Here is a 12193-nt window from a genome sequence, read left to right on the forward strand (position 1 = left end):
ATTTGCATGTGTCACTCAGCCATTTGTGATTGTGAGTGGAAGAGCCTCTCCCCCTCGCACAATGCCATGTACACCTGTTCTCTCTCAATCTCCCCCCCTGTCAGCCCTCTTGAGTCTGCATCACCAAGCACAACTGTGATATAAGCTTTCCATTTTTTTTACCTAGTGCTTTGGTGTGGTATATTCAGCTGTCAAATAGGAATCTGTAAACTGAACTTTTGGCTGCATGCAAGATCAACAGACACGTAATAATATACCAGCATGTCAGTTGCCTATAGGCAAAAGGGGGGAAAGGCCCCTGTTGTCACTGTGGTTGTTTATCAAGTTTGTTATCACTCTCATTAGGTTAGGAGAAACACAATCTGGCTGTACTGTATTTTCCACATTGCCAATGATGCATTCAGTTCCACCTTCATGGAGGGTTCCCTGTTTCTAATCAATGTTTGTTAGGGCATCCCCGTGTTTACCCATAAAAGGATGCTGGAAGCCTGGAAGTGTATACATGTTTCCTCACATGCACCCAATCATAAACACACGTACATAAACACGTACATGTACAGCCCCCGCACCCCAAACCACTTCAGCTAGGACCATCCATCCTTTTCCTTATGACTCTGTTCCGACACAGGCTCAGTAAAGAAAAGAGGGCAGAGAGAACAAGAGAGAGTATAATTTATAACGGCATGTTTATAGCTAATAGTTGCCTTAGGTAGTACAAGCGAATATTAGGGATGCAAATTTAAGGCTATGTCCTTGCACTATGTTAAATTATTCAGTACACGCTTTTAAGATTATGAAATGCCTCCTTTTCCACTGGCTTCATGTAATATGTGTTGCAAAAACGTGTGCTCAGGGATTGCTGTGACTGGCTTTAGGCTATGTTTGCTCTCTGCACAGATCAAAGCCACCAGGACAGGTGTTAGTAGATGGGAGTTAGCTCCTGTGTCAGTCATCCCGGCGTTACCACGCCCTTCTCTCTGTGTGGCCTGTTGAGCGACTGGAGCCGGACGGAGGAGGTAGTCCTGGATGAGTCTGCCACTTAAGTTAAACACAAACAGTCGCTCACACACACAGTGTGTAATAATGGAACATAAACAGACCTAATTTTCTTTGTCAGAGAGCATGTTTGATTGAAGTTGATTGTGTTATCTCACATGATGAGACACTGTATATAGTGTGGCTGTTGTACTGCTGGTGTGTTTCTGTATCTGCTTATTCTTGCCCACAAACACACCTGTGCTGCAAGAACAGAGCGAGAGTGTGTGGGAGAGAGTGGGTGAGGGCAGAGGAAGTGGCGTGTAAGTTTATGGTTTTATTGTTGGTCTGATGTGTATAGGTTGGTTGGTTCATTGTTCGCTACACTGACTGTATACAAGCGGGACTGAAGCACATTCAGAGCACTGGATATTTTAAAAAGAAAAGTCTATGTAACATATTTCTCAGTCAATTTGACTCAAGGCGTCACTACTTCATAATTACTTGCAGAGGTACTTGTGAAATGAAAGAGGGACATGTCAATAAAGTTAATTGGAAGATTGTGAGATAAAAGAAGAAGAAGACAGTGTGATAATGTTAGACAACGGACAGAAGAAGTGTAGAGATTAAGTTTGACAAGAGGTGAAACTGACACATTAATTCTTCAACGTTTTATGGGATTCTGTAGTCTCCATTTAATCATATATCTGGATGTTGTTTTCTTGCAATCTATCAATGATGCAGAATCGCTGTATTATAATGTTGCTATCGTGGGCCATGTATTGTTTTGTGAGTTACATTGCAATTCCCATCCCTAGTTTCATAATATGAGATACAATAATGACATTAAGTTTATTTTTTTTAAATGTCATGATAAGTCTAGACAGGGTAAGTCTTCAGTTGAGATCATTTGTTGGTCAGTTGCTGAAGCCTCTGTCCCCATTAGAGCTCTGTGGGAATCCATTGTTGACCCTCCTTTCTTCATTAATAATCTACCGTCCCTCCCTTTCTCTCAGCTCGCTCCTCTCTTCTTCGCACACAGTCTTCCTATTCTCCTCAGCTCTTCTCTCCCCCTTCTCCTCCTCTATCCTCCTAAGTCATTCCTGCCTTTTGTAATCTTTTGCTGCATTCCTCTTTCAAGTCTTTCCTAGCCCCTCTCCCTCTATCTCTCTCTTCTCCGGGGTTCCCTCTCGGACAATGGAGGAATCTCCTGGCAGAGCAGAAGAGAGGGGGGCAGCGAGAGCCGATCTGTGACTGACAGCCCTGCTGTGTGGGGCTGCCTGCTTGGCCATTGTCCTTCTGCCAAGGGAAATGGAGGGAACCCAGAGAGGTGGAGTAGAGGAGCGAGCAGGGTAGGGAGGAGGGGTAGAGGACCAGTTAGAGTATCATTCATGTGCAGAAGTTTTAGGCACTTTAGGTTTCAAAAAGTTTTCAGCAGGGGAGTGGATGCTTTGGCTCAAGTAGCAGAGCCAATGTTGCCAAGTTAACTTTAGCCTTGAAATGGCAGAGTGTGAAATTGCTGGTGCTCGTACTTAAAGCTTTATGTTACTTCAACTATGTTTAGGAGAGAAAGTTTAATGATTTCTAAAGCAGTGCTGTCTTGTATTTGTGACCACTCATGCGCTGAGTTTATACCACAACAAAGACTGTAGCTATCTATAGTGTGCAGTAATGAGGCTCGTCATTAGAGTGACCAAGCAAGTTACCCAGCCATCCAAATCCTCTCGTCTTTCTATTTCCCCGGACGCTGAGATAGTCCAGGCCCGCACAAAAGCAAGTGCTCCCCTCTTCCATCCCCTCCCTTCTTTTTGAGCCCCTCACCCCAGTAGTGTGTGTGCAGTTTGTGTGCATTGTGGGAGGACTTGATATCGGAAAGAGTGGGGACATGCAAACCAGGCCAACTGGGTAGATTTTGCATGAGATTAAGAGGCTCAGGAATGTGTGAATAGGAATTCCTCTTTGAGCGGAAACTAAGTGTGTTAGAGTCAAACAAAAAATTGAGGGTTAAAGGAATAATAGATAAGAGGTTTGGTAATGGTGTGTAGTTTGACTTGAGTATTGACCTGAAATTGAACATGTATCCAGTAATTCAGTAGATTTGTAGACAAGCTGCGGCCTGATGTCGAATCGGCCAGAATTCCCCCACTTAATTCCCAGACATCATGCAGAAACTATTGTAGGAGTTTTTTTTTTTTTTTAACAATGAACCTGCCTGGCTCAGGTTAATGATTTAGGGCAAGAACAGAGTTGAGAGTCTGGCGTTTCTCTACGGTCTCCTGCACACTAAATGGTCTCTGTAGGAGGACTTAAATATGGTGTGTGTGTGTGTGTGCGTTTGTGTGTGTCTGCTGAACCTCCTCTATCTATTGTCTGATGGCATGATTGAAGGGAAACTATAAACTAAATGGAGTCACTTGACTGAACACAGCAGCCTCTGTAAACCTCAGGCATCTTCTTACTGAGTAAAAGTGGAAAATACGGAGAACATACTGTTGCCTAAATGTGTCACAATCACACACACACACACACACACACACAATTTTCTTTTGGATAAGTGTCATTACTATTTAATTAAATTCTCTGGAGTGATGTGAGGTCCGCAAACATTAACATCCCACCCCTGTGAATTTCCAGTGCACATTAACACGATCATAAACACTCTTGAATAAACACACACTGCTGCAAATACACATGGAACACACAAATATGCACGTTAACATGCTGCTCTATGCCCCACTGACACACACATGCTGAGTCCTGCTGGAGCCAGCTTTCTTGGCAACCTTAAGCAAAAAAAAAAAAAACAAGACTATGTAAACAGCCCTGACTGAGAGACCTACAGCGCAGGATCCTCCCTCCTGTGACGTGAGGTCTTCTGCAAAACGAAGCGTGCATCTACACATCCTGAGGCACATTAACCCACTGTCTTAGAGGAATGTACGCTAAGTGAGGCGATACAGATAAGACTAAGAAGAACCTTTTAAGATACTTCACAGTGGTTCCCCTAGGGCCGCCCCCCCTAATATAATGGTAGGGGAAACACTGCTTCACACATGCTTACACGGCTATCTCCCACAGGTTTCTCAGGGATGACGAGGCTTCATTGATTGTACAGTAATGAGGGATAGCTCAAATAAGTATCCCCACTGCAGAACTCATTTCACACTAGCTTGACTTGGTCATATTGTCAATGTTTCATGGACCCAATCTTCCCCTGTGTCAAACCTTATCACAGTTCAGGCACATGGCTACAGACTTCACCCGACCCTTTTTACCCAAGTGATCACATACAGTTTGGCCCCCTTTTAAAGCTCCCACGAGGAGTTTTTAGCTGGTTATGAAGCAGACTGAAATGAACATTGATACCTCTTTATGACTTACAAAAAAGCAGACAAGACTATCAGCAACACTATTGGCCAATTCTGTACAGTAATATTTACTGCCTGTAACCACCGCCACCGGCAGGGATGTGATTCTTCCGGATTTCCAATCTGAAAAGTTTCCCCACAGGACTTAAATTGTCCATGAAAGTGTTTCCCAACCGTAGACCTTTCCTGTGTGGGCACCCAATTAGGCCCCCTGAAGTATATTTTTTTCACATGCACTTTGCTCGAGCCCTGAGTAGAAACCTTATGCTCTGCAGGTGATCAGACATAGATCCGTTATAGTGCTTGGCAATTAATCAAGTTTCAATTTCAATAACGATTTTGGCGTGCAACGATCATATAAACAAGATAATCAAGATTAAATGATTACTCTGCTGCATGCCAGGTTGCACTAGTTTTGTCCATAGGTTTGCCATGTGTATATTGACTGTAATGCAGTACTGTGCTCCATAGACCTCTGCTGACACAGCTATAATTTACCCTCCCTAACTTTCCCTCCTTTATGCTCCACTTTACTTTATCCTCCCGCCTCGCAGCCACACTCCCTTCCCTTAGCAAACAACTCTCACAAGGGGTTCTCATTAAAACATCCCAGTTGTAAAGTTATAAAGGAAATGCAGCACACTCGTTCTCACCAGCGTGCTGCCTCACACCAGCTCAGGCCTGTAAAGGCAGCATGAGTGACTGAGCAGGCTGCAGTAGCTCAGTAATAATACAATACAGAGACGGTGGCGGTACACTAAATCCCTCTCCTCCTACTTGTTATTCCAATTGACCCATTGACCCGTATAGCACTGTTTCGTTCCCTATTGTTTAATCAGTGGGTGGGAAACAGCCAGAACATTGGGTCCTGTTTTCATTGATTGATTAAGCAGTTGTTGACTGTTATGTGTCAGTATTTGATTGTAGTTATTTGGCATCTTGTGGTCTTCAAAATTACTAAAGACAAATCAAATCTTCCTATTCTTACTTACTGGGCGAGTAGAACTGGTTTGAGATTTGCGTGCAGCATCACAGTTCCCTAGAAAAACACTGTCGGGTCTGTCTGTGAACGGCCGCTCAGGAGTGAATGGCCATCTTTGTGAGTGTTCATAACAACTTGTTCACAGTGCATGATTATATTACTGTCTCTCCCCTCTTCGCTGACAGAGGTCTGGACAATTTCAAGGGAGAGGAGGAATGCACTGATGCAAAATCTTTAATTTAGCAATTGGTTTAGCCTGCGTAGAGGAATGGCTGATTGTTTATTAGTGGTAATATGGCTTTGTATTCTCTGGAATGAGTGCAAGCCTCACTGTGGGAAGACAAAACCTTGAGCCTTGTTAGCATTATGCAGAGTAAACATAATGTTTTGTGTGTTCTTGTACCTGCAGCAATAGGTTTAGGTGCGTGTTGCTGCAACACTCACTGAGAGGCTTTCTAGTCTCTGAGTATCACCTGTCCAGCAAGGTTGCCTCTCCCTACTGGGGGCCGGTTCCCATCTGGGCTTAGCCTGGGTCACATTGATCACCCACAGCTCCTGTTTCCTTTTCCTTTCATCTGATACCTGTCACCTGCTACTTGATAGGAAGAATGATGTTGCGGATATCTTAAATTGAAAGCCCAGTACACATGAATGGCAAAAGTGATGTCATTTGTCCTCAGAAGAAAGAACCTGTAGATATATTTTATTCTTACCAGTGAGAATACAGTTTCGACCAGAAGAAGAAAATAAATTATAATTGCTGATAGTAGGTCTGTGTGCTTGTTAAACCCCTTTGCACCAGGCGTGAATGTTAGCGTTTACCACCAGTCAGATACCGGGAAACCAGGCAAAATTCTAACAAGCTCTGTCTTGCACTTCCAGCAAACTCCCAATCACAGTCTGGGAAAAATTTGCTGCAGTAGCCACCTCAACCCAAAACACAATTCACGTAATAGATTAAGAGCAGGATATGTCTGTCATCAGGAGAGCAGCACAAAGCTGATCTGATGCATTCTCCTCTTAACTCCCGGTATGTTGTCTTAAGTGTGTGTTTTGACACTTCTGTCAACCAGAAACCTGACAATACACATCAAAGAAGGTTTTGTGCTGCCTGATTCATCACATGTTTATGCAACAGTCTGCACACAGGAGTGTCACAGTGCTACATTTTTTAAATCGTAGTCCCAGAGACAAAGGAGGAGCTTAGACATTTCTTGGATTCTTCAGTGTGAATGCAAAGCTGAGACCATTTTGTGTCAAATATGAGAAATGAATACACTGAAGTTTAAATTGAGGTCATGGTTCGAAACTTGCATCCAGTGTCCAAAAAGTAACTCTGAATAATGCATTTTTGTAAATTACAAAAAAGCCTGCATGTCCCTCATTACGGCGTCTGAGAACAAGCCTTGGATGGGCAGACAGTGGATGCTCTGTGAGCTGCAGTACTGGGATCGATTGAGGGGTTAATAACTGCATAGTTCTGGCCTGTTCCACTTGCTGTTCTCGGCCAGCCTGTCTTGTCTGTCCATCTTAAGAGCAGATGACACACACATACACAGGCACACACAGCACGGCTGGCGGAGGAATGTTTCTGAACGCCGTCCCATCCAACAACCAGCCTCTTGTGAAAGCACTTGGCACGGCTGCCGGCTCAGCACTCAACGCGTCCCTCCTATCCAAAGCCACTTTGTTTGGTTGGTGTTGCCATGGCGAGGAGCAGTTTTTGGGAATATGATGATTGGAATGTTTTTAAAACTGGTTCTGGAGACGGGCCTCCTCTGCATATACAGAAAGCTCTGTGTGTACACTCTGTAGACATGAAGGCAGAGAGAAACGTCTGCATCACAACAGTCATCTGAACATACCATGTACAAGCCTGCAGCTTAAACTTTATCATCACACTTCTGTTTGTCCACTTTAGACCTGAACATTGCTGTTCTAGCAGAAATGATCAGTTGATAAATTGTCCGATCCCAATGACAGAAAAAAAACGACAATAATGGCTTATCATTAAAAAAAATGCATTTCTGCCCTACTTAGGTTGTAAAAATGTTGTCAATATCTAAAAATATTCAATCTTTGTTATTTTAAAGATCAGGTATAGAACTTTTAAAAAACTCTTAATATGTTGCCATTGACGTTGTGCAGGATTTTGCCTGAGTTGAAATTCAAGAAATTACAAGATATTGGGTGCCTAGGGCTTGTCCTTTTGTTGCCCAGGCAGGTATTGAAATATGTATTGCAATCAGTTGATGGTTACTCAAATTGTAGCATTTGAAAAACCTGGTATAGTGACAAACCTACTACTCCTTAAGCATTGGGACGCTTTTGCCGCCACCGTTTTATAGATTTTAAATGAAACCAGCAAAATTAGGTCTGCAACATTTTCCCTTGTTGCAGCATGCCAGACTGGGATGAGAAAGTACTCACTGTACTGTTTTTATTAACATAACATTTTGTCTTCACAGCCTTTCTTCAGACTACTGAACCTCCGGAAGCTCGGCCTGAGTGACAATGAGATCCAGAGACTCCCTCCTGAGGTGGCCAACTTCATGCAGCTGGTGGAACTGGACATCTCCAGAAATGGTACAAGACGCACACAAGTTCACTGCACAACCCATTAACACACAATTACTTTAATGACGTGTTTTGAATTAGGCTTCCCCACTTGTCGAGACCACCCTGAAAACACGAAGCAGCATGGGGGTTAATGTCTGCAAAAGGGATGTCTGCATGTTGGTTTAAAGACGGGACTGTTGCCAAACCCGTTGTTGAAATGAACACTCTAGCAGCAGCCATTAGATTAATATTTGACTGCCTTCTTAGCCAGATTATTCAGTCTACCCCCGGGTACAACAGACATTCATACAAGAATCTCCATGCCCTTGAAACTGCCTTGAGAGAAGCAAATATCAGGCATAACGAGACACAAGATGACTCTCACTTCGTTTTGGGCTGTTATTTGATTTGTGTAACCCATCAGCTCTAACACTCGCACACATCTTGTCCCCTCTGTGTCCTTGCACCACACTGCTCTCAGTCACTCTGATACTCATTGGCAGGAAAGGCCTTCATACTAGATAGAAGACATCTGCTCTGCTCCACACTGCATCAAGTGCTGTGTGAGCAGTGTGCAGCGGCCTGTAAGGGCCTTTCCCATCTGTCTGCCTGTCTGCTCGCCTGCTCCTCTGCTGCAGGACAACGCTGAGCCAGATAAACGTCAAAGGCTGCTCAGCTCAGCAGGGATTTGTTAACCTGCACCTGCAGCATAGTGACAGTGACAGAAAGTTCTGTACCTTTTCAGTCCTGCAGACTAGATTTTTTCCTGTATATGAACCAGACTAAGCACAAAAACTGTTTTTGTAAATTCACGTCTCACTACAAGCTATTTGTCTCTGCAAAAAAACATGTATGTGGGTAAGGTTTACTGACATACTGCATCGTCATCTACCTGTCTTTCCATTGTGTAGGAATAGCTAGCTCTATCTTACTGTTTCTTTGCAGAAAGATATATATATATCGTTTCACACATCTTAAACTAATGTTGTGAAAATCTGTTGTGAAAATGTTGTGTGACAATTAGAGAACAGAACAGTCAGGGACCGAGACAAGACTGAGTATAAACACTATCGATTCAAACTGATACCTTCAAAAATTGGTCTCGAGACAGTACCTACACAATATTCTACATATTTGAAACAAAGTTCAACACAGAGATCCACAATTTCACATTTCATTTATATAAGAAAGGAAGTCAGCAAAATGTTGACGTTAACTAATATTTATTACAGCTATTTATGCCATCATGTAATTACATTTTATGTGCTAAAACTTGATCATATTTCTACCTGCTGCAGTGGTGGTTTGTTTAACAACGAGACAACAACCTTCATGATCCCAAGCTACATAACTTATCATTACACTTGTCGTTGTTGTTGTTCTGATCTGCCAAATAGCTTTCTACTTTTGTTTTTGTTTTACCCTCACTTAATTTCTGGATTGTATTCCGCAACACCATCATATTTAGTACTGAAGTAAACAGCTGAAATAATTCCATATGCAGAGAGAAGGATCCAATTAGCTCAATTATGACTTGGTTTCAGTCCAAGTGTTGTGTGATTGCTCAGCAAATTGGACTGAATTGGGGTAAATTAAGCTGTTACAGTAAACTTTGACCATGTCCTCCATCATTTAACTTCATCTCATTTTCCCTTTCTTTGCTTTTGAACATCTGGTTGAAATTACAAGAATCTTAAATTATTCGCTACAGAGAATATGCACCCCCCCTCCCATAACACACACATACACACACTACATCTGTGTCCACTACGCTGACTCCTGACCCCCCCCCCCTCTTTTCTCCGTCAGACATTCCTGAAATCCCAGAGAGCATTAAGTTCTGCAGGGCATTGGAGATCGCAGACTTCAGTGGAAACCCTCTGTCCAGGTAAACCCCATTGACACTGTGAAAAAATATGTCCAGCGGTACAGCTTTGTGGAAAGAAACATTAATATATTTCCTAAGTGATAATAATGCATAGTATGTGAAGAATTATAATCAAGACAGCTTGTTTTGTTCAACAAAGCCTTACAAATCTCTCCCTCTTTTTCCTCCTTTATCTCCAGATTGCCGGATGGTTTCACTCAGCTCAGAGCGCTGGCTCACTTGGCACTCAACAACGTGTCCTTGCAGACGTTGCCCAACGACATAGGAAAGTACGTAAACATATCCACAATGGCTCTGGTATTAGAAAATAATAATCCCCGCTTTCTCGTTTATTTTGCAGCTTTACTTATTCATCACTTGTACCATTCTTTGCTTAAATACATTTGGGATTTAATTTAGAATCGACAAACATTTTGAAAAAAAAGGTGATTTATTTCAGGGAGACTGTCAGGTGCTTCTCAACCTCGCTTCTTGTTTTGTAAAATTAGACATTTGTAAATCAGTTGAAAACATTAATTACTTATTGACAATGTGAGTAGTCGTTAATTTAGTCCTACAATTTTGATGTGGCAACTTCTAAAAACAGTCAAGTTTATAAATCAAAAATGAAGCCGTCACACTGTCCTTCAATGCCACACTTGAGGACATCTTCTCATTGAGATCCTTGTTACATGACGGGACTGAGCAGGTTTTTAAGTGTGAGTTTGATTCTGTTGCCCAGTGGGCTCGGAGGCAGCTGGTCTCTGGGCTCTGGGCCACTGCTGGCCTCGCACAGATGGAAGAGCCCCTCGCCATGTCAGACGGCCCAGACGAACAGACCTGCCATCTGACTAACCAACCTGCCTCTCTTCTCTTACACCCCCATCCTCTCTTCTTGACGCTGCCAACTCCTTCTCCCCTTTCTCTTTTCACTCGCCTCCTTTTGTTTTTAGTTTGGCCAACCTGGTGACGTTGGAGCTCAGGGAGAACTTGCTGAAGTCTCTACCAGCGTAAGTGTCAACTCCTTCCACTTCCACATATGCAAAGCTGGCTCTATTATCTTATATCCCACCGTCTTCATAAAGCATTATAAGCTCCTTTTGACAACAATCCCAAAATCCATTAAAAATCATTAACGCTGATGTCATTTCATAACTTTTGGAGGTTTGCATTGTACAAAAATGGAGTCACAAACTTTTTCACCTCATACTGCAATACTTTATTACAAAGTGAATGCAGCGTTGAACATGACAGAAGCATCGTGTAAGGATGTCGGTCACAACTCGTGACTGTACTCTCTCGTCCCACAGGGCACATACTTGTGTGACTAACTGCATGTGCTCTCTTTTGTATGGATATTCAGGTCGCTCTCTTTCCTGGTGAAACTGGAACAGCTGGACCTTGGCAGTAATGAACTGGAACTTTTGGTAAATGAGAAAATATATATTTTTTAAATATTTTCACCACTACACAACAAGTGACATTCTTGGAAAAGTATTCTTCTCACATTCCCAGCACAATAACTCTGATCCTAACCCCATGTTTACCTTGAAAGACCCAGCAGAGCCGGCTTGTCACACCTGAGGCCGTGCATGCACTGTACCCCACAACGGGAACACCCACCTGTCTCAACAGGACAGGGTAAACAATGCCTCATGAGCTGACAAGGGCGGAGGCTGAGCAAATAGTTGACATAATGACTAAACCCTGCCTGACTGCCTGCATTCTCCTAATTCCAGCTATCATGTTTTCATGTTTATTTTTATCCCAAGTGAATGCAGAATCGTAAAAAAAAATAAGTTTACTGCATCTAATCCAGCGCTAACATAAAAGAACAACAAATAACAGATCCCAAAAAGAGAAGAACTGCAATTAAATGTCCTCTTTTTTTTTAAGTTGTTGGCAGATACAAATATAGAAAACCAAATAAATCAATTTAGATCTAAGATGAAGTCAGACTGAGCAGAAGTCCCACAGTAAAACAGGCATCAAAGGCTAGAATCAATGTTTGAAATGCGGACATTAAGTTGTTAGATGCTTTTAATCATCCCTTTCATCAGCTGTGTGCCAGTGAATTTAGGGCACATGATGTCTGTTTCAGCTGTGGCCTCAACCCGTCTAACGCTCTTCAAAAGGAGCAGATTTCTGCTCGCTGCTGTGTGTGTTTATTAGAGCATGCTCCCTCTAATTTTACACTACAAACATATGCCAAAAATAGTCAACCTACCTGTTCCGATAACCACTGATCATATGTTACCCCCCTTCTCCCTCTGTGTACCTGTTAGCCGGACACTCTGGGTGCTCTCCCTAACCTGAGGGAACTGTGGCTGGACCGCAACCAGCTGTCATCATTACCACCAGTGAGTACAGTTTAATACAATTTATGTCTTTCTTTGAGGGTAATAATCCCATTCCCATTGTCCTCCTGTGGGGCTACAAGAG

The 12193-nt window shown here is 42.7% G+C and overlaps 1 protein-coding gene across 14 annotated transcripts in view; it reads left to right on the plus strand.

Annotated features, from left to right (window-relative positions):
* The window catches only part of scrib (scribble planar cell polarity protein), a 62795-nt gene that overhangs the window by 17357 nt on the left and 33245 nt on the right, over positions 1-12193 (plus strand). For all 14 annotated transcript variants that reach the window (XM_061064523.1, XM_061064527.1, XM_061064516.1 and 11 more), the window contains exons 2-7: positions 7794-7911; positions 9694-9772; positions 9952-10041; positions 10705-10761; positions 11115-11178; positions 12037-12111. In XM_061064523.1, coding sequence (XP_060920506.1) covers positions 7794-7911; positions 9694-9772; positions 9952-10041; positions 10705-10761; positions 11115-11178; positions 12037-12111 — 483 coding nt within the window. The remainder of the gene's footprint in view (positions 1-7793; positions 7912-9693; positions 9773-9951; positions 10042-10704; positions 10762-11114; positions 11179-12036; positions 12112-12193) is intronic.

Source organism: Labrus mixtus, chromosome 19, assembly GCF_963584025.1.
Source record: "Labrus mixtus chromosome 19, fLabMix1.1, whole genome shotgun sequence".
NCBI classification, from domain to species: Eukaryota; Metazoa; Chordata; class Actinopteri; order Labriformes; family Labridae; genus Labrus; species Labrus mixtus.